Source organism: Pipra filicauda, unplaced genomic scaffold (assembly GCF_003945595.2).
Source record: "Pipra filicauda isolate LSUMZ 115617 unplaced genomic scaffold, ASM394559v2 scaffold110_size2237424_pilon, whole genome shotgun sequence".
In the NCBI taxonomy this organism is placed as follows: Eukaryota; Metazoa; Chordata; class Aves; order Passeriformes; family Pipridae; genus Pipra; species Pipra filicauda.
Window position 1 is genome coordinate 440,080 of NW_024103552.1, and position 23,516 is coordinate 463,595.

Sequence of the window (23,516 nt, forward strand, 5' to 3'; positions counted from 1 at the left end):
TCCGATTCTAGCTAGTAAAGGGAAGAGGGAAACACAAACCTGTTTTTCACAAAACCTTGATTTGGTGGTTTTCTAAGTGAGGGGGGTGGACTGTATCTGGCAGAGGATGTGGCTGAGCAGAGATGGCCGTATTAGGGACACGGATGGAGCAGCACAAAGCTCACTCTTGGGAAAGAAGAAGGGGTGAGAGAGGACAACCATCAGGAGGCCCAGAGCAGCTGAGCCTGTCATCAGAGCAGTCTGTGACAGCTGGGCATGGACTTGCCCTGCTCTGGCTCTCCACTGTCTCTCTCCTCCAGTCAGTCTTCCCAGAGCACCTCCTTGCCCAGCCTTGGCTCTGGTACCTCTTCCTCGGCACATCCATTTTTCCAATCCTGACAGTATCTCCCAAGGCTTAATAATTAACCAGTTCTTAGAGAGAGGAGAGGGAAACAGAGTATACTCTTGAAGTGTTATGAGGGGGAAAATGCTGCAACAGTCCTGACCAAACTTAGCTCAGTACCTTCCTATTTCCTCAACTGCACTTGGCATTGGAAAAAACAATTCCACTGCACAAACCTGTCGCTTTGTTTGCCTCAGGCACATTATAAAGTAATTAACTATTACCTTTCCCGTGTCATGACTGCCTGAGAATGACACTTCTTTCCCTGTTCGTTGCCAAAGTGATTTCTCCTTCACAAGTTCAGTAAAGGAAACAGACATACAGTTCTTTGTATGAATGAAGAATAGTCCCAAAAATAAGAAAGCAAAATTGCTTTTGCCCACATTCAAGAAAACTCAAATTACAGAGCTCTAAGGTCTTGATGTGGGGTTTTTCCTTTTTTTTTTCATTTTTTTTTATTAAACAAATTACTCAGAATTTGAGTTTGGCTGGGCTGAAAAGATTATCTAGCACTGAAAAGACTATCTGGACTAAGTAGGCTACCAAAAGCAAACAGTGTTATCAGCCCAGCACTCAGTTAAAAGAAACTGGCACTCCCCTTCAAAAGGTACATGTTCTTCCTTATCTCTTTAACACACACCATCAAGGTTTTAGCTTTCACAATGTCATTTTAGCACATGGCATTGCTCTGTGGCTAAACAGAAAAGGAAAACGCTGAGATGTGAAAATGATCAAGCAGTTCCTGAAGTCAGAAACAGTTTGTGTATTCTGAATAATAAACCCTTCTTTTTAACATTAACTATCAGCTGTGTTAAATAATAAAAAAATTGATCTTCAATATTGGCACTTGACAGATACAATTTAAAAATGCTTCCTGTGGCTAACTATAAAGCTGGTTTTGTATAATTTTCAACAGTTTAGTTCAATCTATCATGTATCAAAAAGTCATAATTCCTAGGCAACAGAGAGGAAATTTATTGAAGTCTGAACAAATTTCAATAACTCCCCTACTTCCACGATAGCCTAGAATAAAAAAAATAATTGCATTCACAAATCATAATACCACTGGCACTAAAGAAAAATCTTGTATCTGCCTAGAGCTTTAAGTTACAAAGGATCTTTATTTAACTTTGGTACGGCTTATGTTTAGAAAACATGTACCTGTGTAGCCTGAAATATTAATCAACTGCTGTCAGTGAAAAATACTGCGCAAAAATTATTCTTTTCCCTATTTGTTAGTTCTATGAATATTGAGTTGAAAGGAGGCAACACATGCATCAGGTAACTACTTTTACCTTGATTGCAAAAACACTTTGAAGATTTACAATTAAACAGTTACTGCCCCTCATTCAGTTCCTGTTTGACTTAGATTCCCTGAAGCTGCCAAAGGAAACACGGAGTTATATCTTCCAGCTAAACCTCAAACCTGGCATTTCAAAGCAGCAGTGTCTGCTAAGAAGGACAACTTCCAGGCCCAGCCACACACGTGTAACACCTGCAACGACAGGACATGCACTGGGCTGATGAGACATGCTTGCTACAGCAACTTTTATCAGCCACCATATGGAATTGGAGAGCAGCAGAGCTACAGTGGATCTTGGAGGGACCCAGATGAAAATATTGGATAATACAAGGGCTCTCCTGCCAGGATCCCTCACAGACCCTAAATCTCATCGGGGCTCTGGACTGCAGTTCTGGGTGGGCAATTGGCAGAACTGAGCACAAGCATCCAAGTCCTCTATGGGATTTAATCCTAAATTACTAGCAGAATTTTGCAGGACCAGAATCTAAAGTTTAATGAAGACCTTGTGCCTCAACCACAAAATCGTCCCTTCCTGTTGCCTTAAAACACTTAGGCCACATCTTGAAAACTAAGTTTGCTACAGGAGAAGGACAAGATAATTGTTTTGGGCACCACAGCTAACTGTACCTATCTCCTACTTCAAAAGGGTTTTCTCTTATAAAGGATAAATAAAGCCCCATTTAATACTTTTGAGATTATAAAGGTGGTGGTGGGAGGGAGTAGATATCAAAACTAACAGTTACATCCTTGCTTCAGGTCAAAGCCAAAGCAGTGCAATCTATGAGGACGAGACCCAAGATGCATATGTACTATTTTGCCTAAAGAACAAATATTGGACATGATTAATTAGAAAGTTCCAGTGCTTCTGAACAATAACTTGAACTTTCCTGGATATCCATCTAAGGCTGAGGGTGCATTTTTACTGCCTTACTAGCATTTAGTGTTAGAGAACTCTGAAGTCATACGGTGTTAAGAGGCTAACTGCAAGATCACCAGAAAGGCCCTTTTTGCTGAACAGAACTTGCAAATTTAAAGAATTAAGTTGGGTAAGGAAGGAGATATGCCTTACCATGCTCTGGGCTCTATCTTGCCATCGTTCAGGAGTGCCAAGGGCAGAAATGGAGCAACCTAACTCTCAAGAAAGATCAGGAACATGCCAACGGAAGAAGAAACATGTAAGAATATGCCCAAGTGCCAATGACAGAGAAAACAGCAGTATGAAAAAGGACAGTCTGGGGAAAGGAGACATGCTGAAGAGTAGAACCATGTAAGAAGGGAGAGAGCAGAAACAATGCACAACACATCCTAGGGAGGGCATTATAAACCAGTATTTAAACTAGAGAAGGTTTTTTTCCTATAAAAATCACAGTTTAAATTTTAACACATCAAACCTCACTATAAGATCTTGCTGACTCTGGCCATCTGCTTTACTCATCTGAGAGAAGCCACCACAACTACAGCAGGACATGTTCATTTGTCAGCTGCTCCAAGTGCAAGTCAGTACCTGTTTAAAGCCAGCGTGGGGTGGGGGCTGAATGAGGACGTCACACTTTGCCAGGGGACACAGGGAGATGCCAACTCTGCCACGGGGTTGGTCACCTCCAACAAGGGCAGTGAAACTGCAGCAGTTGCTGAGTGCAAGGGGAATCCTTCACATGTGACAGCAAAATTCCACAAGTACTCACCTCTCTATGAAACATATGAAACATAAAACATATGAAACATATGAAACATAAAACAAGACAATAAAATAAAGTGCAAAACTGCAGACCATTCTTGCTTTCTTGAAGCTGTGTAAAGAACAAACAAGAAAAAAAGACATACAGAAGAAAAACTACATTAAACATAATAGAGCTGTTATCCCCAAGACTTCTGCATATCCACAATCTGCCTTCCTGCCTTTACACTCATAGTAATGTTTAGCACAAGTGTAAGTACTTGCACATTTGTTTAGCAGGAAAGAAACAAATTTTATTTGATTTGTTATTTTGTGAAAATCTGAAACATATTTAATCAGCTGGTAATAAAAAAGCCCATAGAATTCTAGATGATAGGAAAATATTTTCACTTCTTGTGAAAGGTTTCAGGGGTTTTTTTAGGACTAGAGAAGCTCGCTAAAAATAAGAGTATGCCTGTCAGAGCTTTCCCAAAATCCGTAGGACTGCCTTGGTGGTTAAGGAAAGACTGGACGTGGCACTCAGTGCCATGGTCTTGTTGACAGGGTGGTGTTCGGTCACAGGTGGGACTCGATGATCTGAGGTCTTTCCAACCTAATTCATTCTGTGATTCTGTGCGTGATTCTCCCCGAAAAATACTGTATATGGCACAAGTCAAGACACTGATTTGACAAGCTTCTATCGTTGCCTTACACCACCTCTGAAAACTGCTCGGGATGACGGCGGAGACACCACACACACAAAGACGCGAAAAGATGCTCAGGAAACTCCCGGTACCACCCAGCCCACAGCCCGAATTCCAGCGTTTTGGCACAAAACACAGCGATAAAACACGTTTAACTCAAGGAACGGCCAGAGCAGAGCGCAGACACCGCTAGGAGCAGCTTATTGCTTGTTGACAACACCCGCCCCGGAGCCGCCCCAGCTCCGAACTTTCCTCCGCTCCCCGTTCCCGTCCCGCGCACGCGCCGAGCGCACCCGCAAGCCCCGCCCCGCCCCGCCCCGGCCTCGCGCGCGCGTCCTTCCCCGGGGGCGGGGCGGGGCGAGCGGCGCACGCGCAATGACCGCTAACCCTCCCCCCGCGCCCCCCGCCGTTGGTCCCACCCGGTCCGCACGCGCACTCGGGCCCACCCGCCTCCCCCCGCGCCGCGCACATGTGCGCGCTCCCCCGCGCACGCGCTGTGTCGCCGAGCCGCCCCCCCCGAGCGCGCTACCCCTCGTGACGCCATCCGTGCGCAGGCGCGGCCCGCGCACCACCGCCCCTCCTCCCCGCCGCGCCCTCGCGCATGCGCTGGAGCCGCCTCCCGGTGCCGGCCGCGGCTCGTGTCCCCGCCCCTGCATGCGGGTGCGCGTGCGCGTCGCCGTGCGTGGCGCGCGGCGCGGCGGGGGCGGGGGGCGGGGCGGGTATATATAGAGCGCGGCCGGGGCGGTGGCCGCCCCCTTGTCCCCCGGCCGCCGTCGGAGCTGTGTGCGCAGTGCGTGTGCTCCGGACCACCCGGACACGCCGGCCCGGCCCCGCAGCACCATTTATTACTAAAAAAAATATTTAAAAAAGCCAAAAAAAATCCAAAAATCTTAAAAAAGCCTTTTTAAAAAAAATAATAATCCTCTCTCCTCATCCAACCTCCCCGAACAACCTTTCTGCAAACGGCCGGTTTGATATAAAATAACCCGGTGAAGCGAAGCCCCCGGACCCGGCGCAGCCGAGAGGAGACACAAGAGCGAGCCCGACCCCGCCGAGCGCAGCACCCGCCGCCAGCTCCGCCCGGCCCGCACGGAGCGCCCCGACCCCCGCCCGCCCATCCGCCGCACCCGCCGCAGCCGTTGAGTCCGAGCGGCCCCGCGCCGCCTCCGCCGGCCCCGCTCGCACCGACCGCCGCGGCCTCCGCCTCGTCAGCGCCCCCCCCGCGCCGGGAGACGGCGGCAGGATGAACCCCAGCGCCCCCAGCTACCCCATGGCCTCGCTCTACGTGGGGGACCTGCACCCCGACGTGACCGAGGCCATGCTCTACGAGAAGTTCAGCCCCGCCGGGCCCATCCTATCCATCCGCGTCTGCAGGGACATGATCACCCGCCGCTCGCTCGGCTACGCCTATGTCAACTTCCAGCAGCCCGCCGACGGTGAGTGCCGGGCCGCGGGCGGCGGCGGAGCCATGTTTGTCCCCTGCCCGCCGCCCAGGCCGCCGCCCCGCATCCATTTTACCGCCCGGGACGGGGCGGCCCCGGCGGGGCGCGGGGGGAAGTTGGCGGCAGGGCCGGCGCTCACACGCGGCCCGGGCCGCCCGCCCCTCGTGGCGGCCGCAGGAGCCGGGGGGGGAGGCGCTTCGGCGCACCGGGAGCGGCCGCGGGGCCCCGGCGATGGGCGGGGGAGCGCCCGGGGCCCGGCGGGGCTGCCCCCGCTCCCGGGGAGGGGGCTGTGGGTGAATGTGCAGGCGGCTCTCCACGTACGTCCGAGGTGAAGGGTGGCTGGGGGAGAACATCGCGGTCCTTAGCGCCTTTTAATGACCGCGCAGGGGCTGGGCGTGTGTGAGTACGTGGTTCGGAGGCCGGCAGGAGGAAGTAGGACGCACCGGCGTGGCCGGGCAGTTTCACAGGCGGCCAGGCCGGAGCGTTTGTTGGAGCACCATGGCAGGTCTGTCACGTGCGGGAAGGGCATGAAGCTGCTCGGGCCTCCTTGTGCTCGCTCCTCGTGTGGCTGTGGCCCAAGCTGTCCTCTGATTCATTTCTCTTCTCAGTAAACTCTCTGACGTGTTTCCCGAGTTGTGTTTTTTATGAAACTTGCTTTTTCACGAAGTATTGCTGCTTCTTTAAAGTTATATCGATAACGAAACTTTCCATGTAGTTCTGGCCATGTTGGCAATAACAGCTTGTTCACTCGGAGGATGTTTCCGTAAAAGAACCAAATATGACTGGTTTTAAGTTTTATGGAGTCCAATTTACAGAAAAATACTGATTTGCTCATTAGAATATAAGTGATTTCAAGTACAGTTTAGTAAGCAGCTTTCTATTGTAATGGTTTTATTTTCAAGCATATAAAAGTGAGAGACTTAAATTACAAACTTTTTAAGCAATTAGATTAACTGGCTCTCAAAATTGGCTTTAGCATACAGCCATTATCAGATCAGTCTTTGGTGTACCGATGATATCTGTATGTAAGTAGTAAAAGTTAGTGCCTCATCTTAAAAGGCAGATATTCCACTTGTTATCAGCTCTTTCCGTTCAGAGAGCTTTTGATTTATTCAACCATTGTTTAGGGTGAGACAATTTGAGTGCTTATTTTGACATACTTGCTTTCATTCAATAAAAGCATATGGTACAGTTTCTCAAAAAGAAAGGTCAGTACATTGATATGATAATGTCAGGGCAGAGACTGAAGGTAATTCAAATGCTTCTTCTCCTTAGTACTGACAGAATCCTGTAGAGGCCAACTTTGTCATTAGTTGAGCAACCAGTACATTTTGTGACTTGGTTTGTAATTTGACAGAGGTGGGAACAAATACAGCTTTTTCACCTGAGCAGAACTTAATTCAGAGAGAACTTGCCTCTCAGAAAGGTACTGTTACTCCAGATGTTATAACTATTTTTCTGACTTTGGGAAACACATGTATTTTTTTTTTATAACTAGTCCAGTTCAGCTAAAAGTATTTCTGATCTGTATGAAACCTGCATCTGGCATGTATCTGGAAGCACTTGTTTACAATATGCTTCAATGACACTGTGTGATTATACTTTTTTCAACATTTTTAGAATTGGATGTTTTTGGCAAATACCTGAAAAGTATTTGCTGGTCTTGCAGATCATTCTGTCTCTTTACTGAAACCTTGAAATAGGAGCTCTGAGGGTGAGTGACTATTCTTACAGTGATGTGGCTTTCATTTTGATTCCAAACTACCTTTTCTTGGTTTAGCCATATTTTTAGCTACATCTCAGGCTATGCCTATTAAACAGCCAATAACAACTAGCTTGGGTTTTGAAAAATGTTTTTGAAGGTGTGCTTGGCATTACCAGCTGTCTGTAAACTAGGGATCTCAAAGCTCTTCCAAAAACTAATTAGACCTGATGACACATTTGTGAGGTATGCACATGTTTCATAGTTGTGACTTTTCTGAATTTGAGTCAGAGTCTGGAGTAAAACTCAGGCAATCTTGTTTAATCACTAAACTAGAAATATTCTTGAGTAGTCTGAAACTGCACTACTTCGAATTTTTAGAAAGGTTATGTTTCCAGAGGTTAATTATTTAGCAAATAGCTATTGCTATTTGCTTTTAACGTGGGTTAGCATTAAGGATATATTCTATGTGATTTTGAAATTGTTAAAGTGGACTGTCCAGTTGCTCACGACTAAAATGGGAGCTGGTGAGTCATTCAGAGCTCCAGCAGAATCAGCAGAAGTACAGCCCGGGTAGGTGTGTCCGTTGGTAACAAGTTCGCTGCTGAATGGAGCTGTCTCCTGCAGCCAGCACAGCCTTTTATGGCTGAAATGTGATGAAAGTGAGCCAGTTTCACTAGTTGTGAATTTTAATGAGTTATTTGTACCTAGTTGCAGATGGGTTCTAGTAATGTTTTAAAAATCTGCTGTGGAATGACAATGTGGTGTTGATTAAGCAGAAATATTTAAATCTCTTGTAATATCGTTCCATAGGAGAGATGAGGAGAGCTGTTGAGAGTTTCCAGGCTGTCCTTGTGGAGAAATTCACTATTCTAAGACACAGGCTCACTATTAGTCAAGAGTGGTAATGTTTGCAAAGGCTAATATGGACCCACTTTGAGTCAGATGATTGGGAAATGTGTCTAGGAACACACATTTTTCAGGACAGTCAGGATTGTTCTAGAAGCAATTAGCATGAATTAGAAAAGCCCCTTTTCTAGTAAAGGAAGCCCGGTTACTACTTCTGGAAATAATGAACTGTTTGTTGCTGGCACTTTTGTTAGTACTGTCAGTAATAATTCTAATGACTTCTAGGGCAATAGTGAAGTCTTATATGTTTCTAATGTGGCCAGTCTGATATCCACAGTTCTTTTTTTCCTTTTTTTTTCATCTCCTCCCACCTCCCCAGCCTAAGTTTAAAGCTTTCTGGAGATTTTTGTTTCTTATTATCAGTATCTAGGTTGTCTTTTCTGCTTAATTTATATTAATGTTTTTGAAAGCTTTATTAACTTGTTTAGAAAACTGACAATGCATGTAATTTTTGTGACTATTGTCATGTGAATATGGTAATAGTACCAGTGATTTTTTTCCCCATGAAAATGTTAGATGTCTGTCTCTTTAACATCTACAGACGTCCTTCAGAGAGTGTAATCTCCAAATTCACTGTAATCTGAAAACATGATGAGAAAGGGTGTAAAACCTGGTGTATCAGCTGAACCAGTAGTTCATTGCAAATTTTCTTTGGCCATGATAATGCAACAACACGGCTAAAGATAAAAGCAGCACTTAAAGAACAAAAACATTAAACAGGAATTTGTACAATGTGATTGGCCCTTGGTCCTCTCAAGTAAAGTAATGCTAACTACAGCATGTAGTTAGCTGCCATGGGTGCTGTTTTTAAACTAACATGAAGCTGATTTCAGTCTTGCTAACATCATATTGTTCTGCTATATGCAAATTACAATGAAGTGAGTTAGTACCAATGGATGTGAATTCAGGTATTGCCTGGGACTTTTTTCAGTGTTCTTCCAGACATACAGGAATAATGATGAAAAGAAGCTGCCCTACTTCAGAACTGTTGCTCTTTCTTGTTTAAATACATTGTTAACTCAAAGCATGATGGACATATCTTGTTGCTTTGAAGGGAACTGTGAAAACTGAACGAGTCTCAATACTTCCCCATCTAAATATACTGAGATTTTAAATGAAGGATTTGGAAAGTTAGTTACAGAGTTCTGCTGGAAAAACTACTCTATTGGAGTAACAAAACCTGGTTTATGTTACTTTGTTTTGCTATTTTAATGCTTCCTACTTAACTGAGTTCAAAGTATTTCATCATGAGCTTTTAATTAATATTTACATAATTTCAGATTTTCAAAATTAAGTGCTAGTTTTGAATCTCTTTGATCTGTCTCTTACCTGGAATTCCATCACAGATTTTTGGTCACTATGGAAAGAGTTGTGTGGAACAGCTGCCTGAACCAGGCTTCAACATCCACCTAGCGCAAAGAAATTTTGTCAATTTAGAAGTATTGGTGATGTGGGAGTTCTTATGTTAATGTTTGCAAAAGGCCTCATATAGGCACAAGTTGTACCTCTAAAAGCGTTTTTGTTGACACAATATACATCTACATGATATGGGCTAGGTGAGATGATTTTCACAAATGTTTAAACTTCTGTAATTGCCACCACTCCATGCGTTTTCACTGTACCATCTTTTCATAGTGGGCTCCAGTCCTGTAGGCTACTGGGGTTTCTACATCTTGCTCAACTGACCTGTGCTCCTTCCTAAGTGCAGCTTTTGCTGAGGAGTTTTTGCCAGTTTTTACTGGCATACAACAGAGGGGGGTCTATTTACATTGGAGGTTTGGGGTTGCATCTTGGTGGTGGTTCTGAACTTGAAATAGTAAAAATATTATTAAGAATTGTACTCCAAATGGTATTTGTGTGCTTATTAAGGTAACTTTAGTGTTTTCTACTAATTCCATAATGTTTTTCCAGCTGAACGAGCTTTGGATACCATGAACTTTGATGTCATAAAAGGCAAACCAGTGCGCATCATGTGGTCTCAGCGCGACCCATCTCTACGCAAAAGCGGTGTAGGAAACATCTTCATCAAAAACTTGGACAAATCAATTGATAACAAAGCTTTGTATGACACATTTTCTGCTTTTGGGAACATCCTATCTTGTAAGGTTAGTGGAAAATAAATTGGTTTGACACACAAACTCCTTGATTTACACTGGAAACGTTGCATGGGTATTACAACAAGGTTTTTCATTAATAGGTGGTATGTGATGAAAATGGATCCAAGGGTTATGGATTTGTACATTTTGAGACACAAGAAGCTGCAGAAAGAGCTATTGAAAAAATGAATGGTATGCTGCTTAATGACCGCAAAGTGTAAGTACATAAATACATAGTTGGGGATCAACAAACTGAAATTCATTTTACAGGAGGCAGAGATTTAAAAGCTTACCTAAGAAAGGCAGGTTGTTTAAAAGTTTCTAATTTTAAGAAGATTTAGAGTTTTAGTGCTAGGGATACTATGAATTGGATCACCTACATATTGTAAGTGCAGACTTAAGTTGAAAAAGGCAAATAATGGACCCTAGAGAAAGAAACCTTTGTCTTAATTGTCTTACAGGCCAGTATTGTAAGGAGAGGATTCGGGAAATTCTGTGGTTTTTTGATATTACTGGTCTGAGATAAAATACAATCCATTGGGTATCCTGAATAATACTTCCTTTATAAGAGTTGTGAGATAGGTGTGTTATCCATTTTTTGGATGAAACTTAAACTTAGAGTTACAGTTACTTAGCACTGAAGAGTGGTCAGTTGACATTAATGTTTTTATATGAATGTCTGTTAATAGGCATATCTAGGGTGCAGAAAATAAAGCTGAGAGAAGTATAATGTTTTAAACATCATCACTGTTATACACTGTAGGAAAAGAGTTATTTGGCTACTTGGTTAGTGATATTTAAGCTGGGGTGGGGAATGAGTGTGCCTCACAGCTATTCCTAAGCAATCATTATGGTATTTGGTAGAGTTGCAAAAGAACAGCTCTCTAAATATGTGAGAGTGTTTGGAAAAAAGATAACAGAAATTGGTATCAGTTACCATCATGGATTATTTTTACACATAGAGGTGGATGGATCAAGCCAGATATAGGGAGAACACATATTTTGAAACTAGTTTTCGTGCTTGTTCTGGTCTTGACTGACTTACTGTGGAGTTTTTCTTTTCTGTTCAGTGTCCATCTTTATACAGCTTTAAATTAGTAAAAAAAGGTCAGCATGTAGTTATAAAAGCATATGGGTAAAATACATAATGAGTTAATTTTGCTTTGAATTTCTATTCAGGTTAGGCTTTTAGAAGTCAAAACACTTCACTCACTATCAAAATCTGCTGAAAACACTATTGTTCTTACTCTTCTTGATTGTGATAAATTGGGTGAAGTTGTCAAAGTTTAAAATCTTTGAGTTACTGTTTGCTACTTGAATGCATTTGCCAAATTTGAAACTATAAAGTTAGACAATACAATAGAATTTGAAAGCAAAAGTCTGCTACAGTTGGAAATCAGTGTCAGCCATGTACAGTCTGTGCCAGAGCAGGTCCTTGGGCAGCAGAATGTTGTGTTCAGGTTCTGTTCTTTCTCTGACAGTATGAACTGACCTTTGTTGTTCCCAGCCAATTTGCAATGGAATGTGACTAAAGAGCAAGTTGAACTATTTTATTTCACTGTGCCTATTAAAAAGTCTTTGATATAGGCTGGAAAGGTGTATAAGGGAGTGCGGGAGGTTAGTTAAATATCCCTTTCCTAATAACTGGATCAGAGAGCAGTAACTGCTTTAAGGCTGCCAAGTTTTTAGTATGGCAGAGGGATTATGCTGATATCTAGAATTTCTGTTTAGCCTCTTTACTTAGTACTCTTTCCATTGTCCAGCTCCTGTTGTCAAAGGCTGTTTTTGTAAGAGTGGACAATCTCGCCAATGGCTTGAAAGCATTTTCTTGCATAGTAACTGTGATAAACATGCTGATGTAGCAAAGGATAGTGCAGTTGTTTTTCTGATAGAGTTTTATTGTAAATGTTTTATCTAAAGAATTTCATACCTGTAGTGAACAAGACTGATTATGAAAAAGATTATGCCAAAGGATTAAAGTAAATTTTTAAACCCTGATGGACTTGCTTGAATCTATATTATTCTGTTCTTTCTGCAACTAGATTTGTTGGAAGGTTTAAATCACGCAAGGAACGTGAGGCAGAGCTTGGAGCTAGAGCAAAAGAATTCACCAATGTTTACATCAAAAATTTTGGAGAAGACATGGATGATGAGAGACTTAAGGAACTCTTTGGCAAGTTTGGTAATGTCTTAAAGTTTTTATAAACACAAGTGAACTTCAGCTTACTTCTTGTATCTTATCTGTACAGTGCCTTGCAATACAAGGAATCAGCTGACCGTCTGATGTTTATTTGAAATAGTAATAAAGGGTACTTAATTCCATTTCGGATTCAAAGGTGCAGTAATATCCAAATTTTAAATAGGCAGAATAGGGTATACAATCCTGCTGTTGGAATTGCTTGAAATAATCTGAAAATAGTGTGTCTGTAAACAGTCTTGAATGGGTTCTGCAATTTTTTGGAGGTTGCAAATGGGAGTGCTTTCTGGTTTAATACAGATTGATGTTATGAATGCACAGGAAGAGTTACCAATGAGTTTACTATTACTTTCGTTGACCTGCAGACTTACCTCTGTTATTCAGTCACATTGTGATGGTTGACCTAATACAAAATTATAAGGAGCTATTCCAGTGCCAAGCTATATGATTCAGCCTTGATCCTTGGTTATGCACAGGACAAAGTTATGGCAGACATATGACCATGATCTAGTAATGTATATGATGTGTCACTACTGAAGCAGGAAATGGCAAACCCCTTAATGCAGTTACAGATTTTTCACATATTGTTTTCAATCTCAGCTTTATTATGGGGTTTTTTTTCTTCCATGCTTTTGCTGTTCTCCAATGGATATGATGTAAAGCAAGAGAAAGCCTTGTACAAGAGATATCGTGTAGCAGCCCTAAGCAACATTTACGGGAAATTCCTTTCTGCTACTGAAGTATCTGTGGTTGAAACAGTAGTGAGTTTAGCTGATACCACAGCTAAATTGGCAACTCCCAATTGGGGCTGTGAACTGCAGGTTTTCAAAGGTTTGGAAATGCTGAACTGGGATGGCCTTTAACCAGGATAAATGGTGAAGCACATGCCCAATTGCAAGGCCTCCTCTCTGGCTTTCAGTACCTGTTTCAAAGGATGAAAGCACTAACGCTTTTTAAATGTTGTCATTTTTAATGATTAAAAAAAAATTTCATTCACTTTGAGGTGAAATTCTTATCCTATTTTGGTTGAAAGTACAGTAGGAAAGAAATTCAGCAGGGCAGACTTCAGCTATAATGGCTGAAGTTCATTATCAGGGCAAATTAGTAATTTCATATTAATGGATGACATGTAGTAGATGCTATTATTAGTTTGTAACACAAGTGAAATAAACTAGATATTAAGACTTCTAAAAAAGATGCTTAAAAGGTGAAGAGAGTACACTCTGCATACGAAGCATAAGTATTTCATTCTCTTTTTAGGTCCTGCCCTAAGTGTGAAAGTTATGACTGATGAGAGTGGAAAATCCAAAGGCTTTGGCTTCGTTAGTTTTGAAAGACATGAAGATGCCCAAAAAGTAAGCTTATGGAGACCCAAATAATGTTTCATTGAGTGATTTGAAATCTTGCAAATTCGTTAAGGTTTTTTAATTGGTCAAGGACACTGCAAAAGTGGGTGTTCACTTCCTAAATGACTTAGCACAGTTTCTGTCATTTAGAGTGATTTCCTATGAGCAAATGTTCGTTGATCTGAGGAGCCTATTAAGTCAAGATACCCTGAGACAGCTGGAACTAGTGTAGAAATGGGGAATCTTGAATAATTTAATAGCCAGGTTTACTTGGGCTTAAAGGTCTCAATGATATTTGGACTCACTCATGCTGGGCAGCATACAAGCACAGTAAATTACTACATCTCTGCAAAACTGAGATGAATCATTGGATGCAATTTGGTTGCACAAAATGTTTGTGCAAGGCAGAAAGGATTGTGTTTTCAAACTTCAGCTCTGCAAAGTCAGCAGGAAAGCCATTAGTTTTATAGGGCATGTTTGGCACAGCTGTAAGAAAATAGTTATATAGCCCTGTGATGTTGCTTTTACTCTGAAGGATAACTTTGGAAGAAGGGTCCTTTTTATTCATGTATTTACCTATAACATGCCAGTATGCTGTATAACTTTGTCAGCTGGTTGCTTTGATATGTCAGTTGACTGTGGCAGTAAGGACACAGCATCAGGAGAGAAACTCAGCACAGAGCAAATGGCGACAAAGTTTGCTTTTCAAAAGGCATTTTGGTGATTTGTCAGTACTGCATATGTACAAGTGAGAGATTAGAATAAATCCTGTCTTATATATACACATTTCAGTCTTACATTGATTGATGAATTGTTTCTCTTACAGTACTTAAAATCACATGTTGGGGGTTTTACATAACAAAATTCTAAAATCTCTGTAAAAATATTTCCTTAATGAAAGACTAAAAATTTTAAGAAAAAGCCATATATGCCATCTGTAGCTTAACATATAGTATAGACAATCTGATAGATATTACAGTTTCAGATGTATTTAAAAGTATTTAAAAACAGAACTAAGTGAATTAGAGATTTTCAGTTTAATTTGCCTACTTTTTTCTGCCTTTAGCAAGATAAGGTTGGAGAAGTAGTTTTTCTTGTGTGACTTGGGTGTTTTTTCTTCCAACTTCATATAAGAAAGTGTTTTGCATCCTTGTGACTTGTCTTTAACAGGACAGAAGTATACTTGGAAAGCAATTTCCATGTTACCTTAAGCAGGGAAATCTTAGGGTATTTTGTTCCAGTTTGGGATATTTCAGGATAGATTGGCTCTTTTTCTAGAATCTGTATTTAACTTTTTATATTTGAATTGCATTTTTTTGTATTTCTGAAAAACACTGGAGTACAAAGCATTGCTAATGTGTTGTTTTTTAATGAAGGCTGTAGATGAGATGAATGGGAAAGAGCTCAATGGGAAACAAATTTATGTTGGCCGGGCTCAGAAAAAGGTGGAAAGACAGACGGAGCTGAAGCGCAAGTTTGAACAAATGAAGCAGGACAGGATCACCAGATACCAGGTTCAGTTTTAATTCAAGAGAACTAACTTTATTGTGTGGTATTTTGAGACTTACACAGAACACTTGCTTTCAAAAATAACTTGCCTGTTTTCTCAGGGTGTAAACCTTTATGTGAAAAATCTTGATGATGGGATTGATGATGAGCGTCTCCGAAAAGAATTCTCCCCATTTGGTACAATTACTAGTGCAAAGGTAAAGTTCTTAGATTGTGCTCATCTGTTCTCTGAAAATGAACAATGAGAAATTTTCTCACCAGAGAAAATTATTACATTGACTAACAGATGTGACCCACTATGTACATGGGCATCTGCTTTCTTGATTATTGTACATCTCAGATTAAAAACCGTATGATCATCCTTTCTTGTACTGATATTAATGTAAGAAATTATCTTTTCAGTGCAATAGTGTGCTCATTATTATTTCACTGAAATTTTCATCTATATTTAGTTAACAGCTACCTATTAATTAAGCAATAATATTCCTTTCTGTAAATAATTCAGTAAAACAAACCTGTGATCTCACTTCTAATAAGCTGAAATGAGAAACTCATACAAGTTGAGTAGGTATGCCACAGGATATTTAGTTTTAAAACTAAATTTTGTACTCACAGGTCATGATGGAAGGTGGCCGCAGCAAAGGATTTGGATTTGTATGCTTTTCGTCACCAGAGGAAGCCACCAAAGCAGTCACAGAAATGAATGGTAGAATTGTGGCTACTAAACCATTATATGTAGCTCTAGCCCAGCGTAAAGAGGAGCGCCAAGCTCATCTCACGAACCAGTACATGCAGAGAATGGCGAGTGTAAGAGCAGTACCTAATCCTGTAATCAATCCCTACCAGCCAGCACCTCCTTCAGGTTACTTCATGGCAGCTATCCCACAGGTACGTGTAGAGAAACTGAATTTTTTGTACTGTGTATAAAATCTGTTCAGATTTAACAGTAAATAAAACTAGTAGCATGTGTCCATAATTTCAGCAGTCTAATCTCATAGCAGAAGGGTGATGACTGTTCAACGTGCCCTTCACAGACCACAGAGTTATGCAATGTTTTTTATATTTGGCAGACTCAGAACCGTGCTGCATACTATCCTACTAATCAGCTCGCTCAGCTTGCTAGACCTAGTCCTCGCTGGACTGCTCAGGGTGCCAGACCTCATCGTAAGTCACTTCTTTACTTCTTTCTAGTGATTGCAGTAAGCTCCACAGTGTTTACCTTTGCACTTTTAAGTATATTTTCATGTATCAGTCTTTTCTTTGTCATACTGTCACCATTCAGTGTTTCAGCATGTAACAAATATATTTTCTAAACTGTAGCATTCCAAAACATGCCTGGTGCTATCCGCCCAGCAGCACCCAGACCACCGTTCAGTACCATGAGACCAGCTTCTTCACAAGTTCCACGAGTCATGTCAACACAGCGTGTTGGTGAGTTTGATTTATGCAAACTTTAAGTATTAAACTTCTCTTTTAATTTTGCTGGATCAGGATGATCTCTCAAAAGCATTCTTAAGTCCAATATCACATGTGGTAACACTTCCTTCCTTTTCCAGCTCTTACTAAATGAAAAAGCTAGTATCACCTTCTAGTAGTTGCTCTTAAAAACTATCCCAGCAAAGACTCTAGCTGTGATCCCACCTCTTTAGGATGAAGCATTTTTTTCTTATTATATGTGCTTTAGTAGTACTGTATGATGGCTTCTGTAATTTCTAAACATCACTGTAGCAATTTTAATAGGTCACATGTAGAATTACTGAGATGATAGAATTTTAGCTCTTATTATTTTACCATAGAATACTGTGAGTCAGTATCATATATGCAAAATCTGGACATCAATGAATGAACCAGAATTGATTTTAATCATAGAGGGGTTTGGATTAGAAGGGACCTTAACCATCATCTAGTTCCAACCCCCCTACCATGGGCAGGGACACTTTCCCCTAGACCAAAATAATCGAAGCCCCATGCAACTTGGTCTTGAACACCTCCAGGGATGGGGAGTCTGCAACCTCTCTGGAGGCATAACTTTCTCAGAATGTATTAGACAGCTATTTGCTTCCTGAAAGGTTTGTTTTTTTTTTTTAGAATGACTGACATAATGTGCTCAGGAAATCAAGTATCCTTTAGGTTAGAATGAAATTAAATTAATACTCAACCAAAGTGGGTGTTTTCTTACAGATCTTTTTTCAGTAGCATGTGTGAAAAGCAATTCATGACTGAAGTGAAAGTAGCATCCAGTAAATTTTGAGCTTTGAAGTTTCAGATATGACTACTGGTACAACAGTTGACAATACCACTGAGATGAATCTATAATACAATACCTAAACTAGGTATTCAGTTCGAGTTGGCTTGTTATGCTTTTAACTTGTACAGTTTAGACTAAATTAAAATAATAATTATTATTTACATACAGAATTGTTACTCTTTTTTCAGCTAATACATCAACACAAACAATGGGTCCACGTCCTGCAGCAGCAGCTACTGCAGCTACTCCTGCTGTACGCACAGTACCACAGTACAAATATGCTGCAGGTGTCCGTAATCCTCAGCAGCATCTTAACACACAGCCACAGGTTGCTATGCAGCAGGTATGGAATTTTAGGAACTGCTCTGTGCTTTTACTGATGTTTTTTGCAGAGGAAGGTGGAGGGGAGGGAGGCACTTGTAATTAAGAGTTGTCATTCTAGAATTCAGGTTCTGCGTTGTGGCAGCAGAGTAAAAGCGTTGGTGATTAAGTATATTTCAAGTTCACCTGGGAAAGGATGTGATCCCATGTTACTTCATATTTTCTAGTTGCTTGATACCTTAGCCTAGATTCCTGTGTTCGCTCCTCAATGGAGTGATAATAGTCTTCAGCATCACTCAGCTCTAACCTGTACTATTTGATTAAATTGACTTAGTTGTAATTTCTTCCATGCTTCTGACAGTGTAGGCCTTGTTTATGCTGAGTTGTTGGATATTTGAAGCTGTACCTAACTATGAACTAGAATTTAATTTTCAAATGGTGTCAAATTAATTTGCAGCCTGCTGTCCATGTGCAAGGTCAGGAACCCTTGACTGCTTCCATGTTGGCTTCTGCCCCTCCACAAGAACAAAAGCAGATGTTAGGTATGTATACCATGCCCTTCTCTATGCAGAAGGACAGTCAAAGTACTCTTTTATCAGTCTTAAAATGCTGAGTAAATGGTTTTAGCAGTAGAACAAGGTATTTGTTTCCCTTTTCCCTTAAATCTAATCTGCGTTTGTCAGGTGAGATTTGTCCCTGATTAACTTTTTTTTCTCTCTAGGTGAACGTCTATTCCCTCTCATTCAAAGCATGCACCCTACTCTGGCGGGTAAGATCACTGGGATGTTGTTGGAGATTGACAACTCTGAACTCCTCCACATGCTCGAGTCTCCTGAGTCTCTTCGTTCGAAGGTAGGTGGACTTACACTAATTTGGTCAGTGATTAAATCTACACTGATCTAACAAGTGTTTATGCTGGCACAGTGGAGCAGCAGTGCAATGCAACAGTGGCTCAGGGCAAGAGTATCCTCCTTCACAGGGTGGCAGTGACTGGAACTGTAATGTTATCCTTTTTTGTTTTTTTTAACATTGCAGGCATTGTTATGTGTAAAATTTACACTGCATCATTAACTTAAATAGATAGAAATTGCTAAGCTTCCCTTTATTAATTTTTCTTTTTTACTTAAAAGGTTGATGAAGCTGTAGCCGTACTACAAGCCCACCAAGCTAAAGAGGCTGCTCAAAAGGCAGTTAATAATCCCACTGGGGTTCCAAGTGTTTAATAGGTAAGTCTTCTGAGCGCTGTAGTTTCATAGGTTGACTGGGGCAGTAGTCTGTGGTCTATGGCCTTATAAGCAGCATGTGTCCAGGCCCTGTATCATTTGCAGCCACAGAAAGTAGTAGCTTTGGTAAACAAACTTCTGTGCTCACTCCAGTTGTCCAGTTCTGTAGCTCTCAGTTAGAAAAAGCTACTGACGTGTCTTGTGTATTTAGCATTAGTTTTAACAGCATAATTAGCTGGAATTAGTTCTAGGCATGTGTGCAAAAATGGGCAGTTCTGTCAAATGTTACTATTCATACTGTTGTTTGAGAGGGACTTGTGGAATTGAAGTAATCTTAAAGTGGTAGTCCAACCCCATTGTTTCTTAAAAATAAAATAGCTTATTTACATTATAATTTGTATATACTTGCCAAAATCTAAAGTTATACATTAATTGAAAACTAAACTATAAAACTAAACTACATATTGTCTTGACCTCACAGTTGCACGAATTTAACTTTGATGTCAATTAAAATACTGATTTGTCTTTATTGCCTTCTGTGGGGTTGATATCTTAGTTGTGCACAACAGAAAGAGCCAAAAGGTGGTACCTTTACAATTTTGACAGGGGAAAATGTGAATAATAAATCAATATTTAAAATAATTTCTAATAATTGATGTCCTCAAATGTTGAGGATAAAAAAGAATCTATTATCTATTCAGTCTAGTTAGGTTTTGCCTGTCTGTGAACTTATTCACATTTGTAGCTATCATTTGAAGATGAATTCAACGTTTGATCATGTAGAATTTTCTTTTTTATTGATATTTTAATTTCTGCAATTTTCCTTTCGAAGGCAGAATTTGAGTCATGTTTTTTACATATTCTTTTTTTTTTTTGCTAGTGACACTTTCACACTGGAGATACCAAGTGCTGAATCAGTTGTTTCTCCTAAACTAAAGTGCCCAGACTTTGAGACCACTACTCCACCTGCTCCATTATGTTTTAGTAACTGGAAATTGAAAATACTACTAGGGGAGTTATCCAATGAGCCTCAGTCTGCTGGCCTTAAGAGTTGAGGTGACCTGCAGTCAAGTTAGTCACAGTAACAAACATTGTGCATAGGCATTGTCTGAAGCTGTGATGTGTGAAGTACAATTCAGTTGTAGAGTCGGTTTTGTCTTACCAAGGATCACAGACTTTGCATACTTTACTTCCTGATACTCTGCTTGCAAAGACCTGTGGTGTGATCGATTCCATGAAAGCCCAGGATGCTGCCTGGCACACAGCTGCAGAAAGCATATCTGGAAACATAAGATGCTGCTTTAATTTTAGAACCTAACAGCGTTGTTTTTGTTTGCAGAAAGATCCGGGACTACAATCTAGAACTTCGCTTCACCGAAGAAAAAAAAATCTAAACATGGAAAAACTATTAAATATTGAGAAAAACATTGCAAAATATAAAAGAAATAAAAAAAGGAAAGGAAACTTTAAAGCTTACGTACAGAGCAACGCCGGGGCTAGCAAAACAAATGCTAGTCCTAGATTACTTATGGATTTAAAATTTTTAAAAAAATAGTAAAATAAAAAATACAAATTAATGTTTTATAAACCCGGGGAAAAGAATTTTCAGCACAGTACAAAAATTTAAAGCATTCCTTTCTTTAATTTTGTAATTCTTTACTGTGTAAAAGCTCAGAATATCACCACTGTTTTAGTTGACAGTGGGAATTGATAGCTGAGCAAAGAAACATAATTTGGATTATAAAATTCTTGGTTTAATAAAAATTCCTTAAACACTGACTTACTTGTGATGGTCTCTTTTGTACAGTGAACTTCTCATAATGTTATTCAGAATGCCAAGTTAAATCCCACTCTATGGTATGTTTTAGTGGTTTATAGAGAAGATTAGCCTCCATATAGGCACCTGTTACTGATAATATAAACTTAGGCATTAAAACCAATTAAAAGAGCAGTGAGATCTGGCTTTTAGATCTGTAATAGGAACAGTGTCTGAGATTTTTTAATTATCTAATTAGAAATAGACCTTTAAAATACCCTACTTTGAGATGACCAGGAGGAAATGTACACATGGTGCTTGTTCTCACAGGTTTTGGTGGAAGGAACAATCTCTACAAAGTTCTCCAGCTGTGTCTTTAGATGACCAACAAGCCCTGAGGTGGAGGCAGTCGGATGGACGTAGATGAATGAGCGAGGATTGGCTGCAATAGACAGTGTTGCAAAATTCTATTACTGTGAACATATGAACACAAGGCATTCCTAGAACAAAAAAAAAAGTGAGGCTTCAGGTGATAATGCACTAAAACTAATGCACTTGGCACAGAAACCAAAAGATCATACTTTTTGCATAGTAAAAATCCTGTGAATAGGACTTCTTCATGTGTATTTCTAATCCTGTGTTCCCTAGCAACCAAATGGCTTCTGTCTTTTTGCTCTGTTATTAAGAAACCAGTTGGTTTTAGTTTTTCTATATTTCAGGGTTTTTTAATGTGAAAAATCCTTCTTAACAGGCAACTTTGAAAATCTCAGCTACCTCTTTGGCAGCTAAATTATTGAATTATTACTGAGAAAGAATGCAGTTAGGGTACTTTAAATCAGCAGCTTTGAAAATGGGTCTCAAATTCAGTGCTGTTCCTAAATTCTTAGTACTCACTACAAATATCTTTTCATGAACTTGTGATGTGTCACAGAGCTCTGCATACAGTGAGCTTACACAAAACTGGGTGAAGCTTTTTATCAAATTTCTGAATGGTAAAATAATTCTAGCAGCTTTACTGGCTCCAGGAACCTGCTGCATCCTGCAAAAGGTGACCTTTCTTGTTCATTCTTACACATGACTGTCATAAAAAACAAGGTGGCAGGAGAGGGAAGTGTTTTTTTAATAATAAATTGCCTTTTGCACTAACTCTGATCTAGAGTACAATAACACAGAAGTAATTTTGTCTCCACTTGGGGCTGATAGGATCTTCAGGGGGTTGTGTGTTAGTCACTGGAAACAGTGTCCAGAGAAATGGCACATGGCAGCAAAGGCAAGAAAACCCAGCTCTAGCACATGAGCTGTTCATTTGTTACAGGACCTTACTGAGTTTGAAAGTTTTGCAGGATTAACACCTAAATGTGTAACTAAGCGTGTGTTACATGCATAACTAAGACACAGTAGCAAGAACTTTTCTTGTAAAACAAACTTTCACTTAAGTTAGCAGATACATAGAAGTTGCCTGTCCACAGATAAGCTATCCTGTTGTTGCTGCCTTGCCTTTTTTTTTTTCCCTTCAAGGAGGGACTACTTACTGTAGACTTGTGGAATAGAAGAGGTGTTTTCTGCCCAGTTTAGCCCGTAATTTGCTCTATAAGCTGCTTATTCGAAATTGATAATGCAGAGGGAGAAAGGAGGTAATGAAAATGAGATGTCCTCCTCTTACAGAGAAGAGATAAAAACTTGGCAGGCTGGGCTGGGGAAAGGCACAAACATCTGTTAGTCATGGAGGAAGGCATGACCCTTAGCCACTGCAATCCAGTGGGGCTCCAGTTGCTGTACGTAAATAATACAGATTATATGGAATTCATAGGAAGGTGTTAGTTCATTCTGGAAGTCTCTCTGAAATCCATGTTGCGTTGGGGGTATGCCAGTGTTCTCCAGATCTGTTGCAGTCAAGTCTTTCTGAAGTCCCCCCAAAAGACAGCTCAAGAGGCCCCTAATTTTTCCCCTGTGATGACACCCCCTTGTGCAAAGGTTTTCAGATTTTTTTTCTGTTAAGTGAATTTGAGAAATAAGCCTAGCAGAGAGGTGAAATTGGTCTGGTGTAAATGAATCCTCTTTAAAATCCCTCATTTCACTATAAAAGCATTATGTTAAGCTTGTATAATTCTTACGTTCAGTCTTGTCCTGATGGAGGCAGACTGGCATAGCCTTTAATTTGCAATCTTTGTGAGGTGTATGACTAGAATTAAGAATTTTTGAAATTGGATGGTAAATCCTACAAAAAAGACAGTTCAAACAAGATACACATGTTAAAAGGTTGAACGTACAACCTTAATTTTATGTAATATCAACTATAAAAACATTAAAACTTTGGAGACAGTTTTAAAGACCTAAAAATATTTAATACCATAATAGAAATGCTGAAGAATCAGATGATGTTAAACATTTTAGGTCTATCTAAAGGATGATAAAAAGACCTACTTATTTTCAGGCGTCTTAGAGCCCTAACAGGAAAGCAAGAGACCACTTCACTTCTGCTTGTTTCCCTAGGTAAGTTGTGTCTTCAGTGAGTGCTGGAGTTAACCAAACTAATTTTTGTTCTGTAAGAATGAGCAAGTTATTTAATGTCTTGCCTATGGGGAAACTGAAAAAGGAAGAAAAGAGAAGGTCTTCCAGTTTGTACAAGACTTTTGTGGGTGTGTCAAGTACCAGCCTGAAATACTGGGTAACTTCTGTAATGGAAGGAAACAGTAAGGCAATTCTGCTGAGGTGATTATG

At 40.5% G+C, this 23,516-nt stretch overlaps 1 protein-coding gene across 1 annotated transcript; it reads left to right on the forward strand.

Annotated features, from left to right (window-relative positions):
• Positions 1–4,831: 4,831 nt before the first annotated feature.
• On the forward strand, positions 4,832–20,818 carry PABPC1 (poly(A) binding protein cytoplasmic 1). Its single transcript, XM_027717512.2, has 15 exons — positions 4,832–5,482; positions 10,011–10,204; positions 10,297–10,412; positions 12,238–12,377; positions 13,653–13,747; positions 15,115–15,252; positions 15,349–15,444; positions 15,863–16,135; positions 16,318–16,411; positions 16,568–16,678; positions 17,684–17,838; positions 18,274–18,358; positions 18,538–18,668; positions 18,947–19,042; positions 20,379–20,818. The coding sequence occupies exons 1-14, from the start codon at positions 5,290–5,292 to the stop codon at positions 19,037–19,039; spliced, it is 1,914 nt and encodes a 637-aa protein (XP_027573313.1). The 5' UTR covers positions 4,832–5,289; the 3' UTR covers positions 19,040–19,042; positions 20,379–20,818.
• The last annotated feature ends 2,698 nt before the right edge of the window (positions 20,819–23,516 follow it).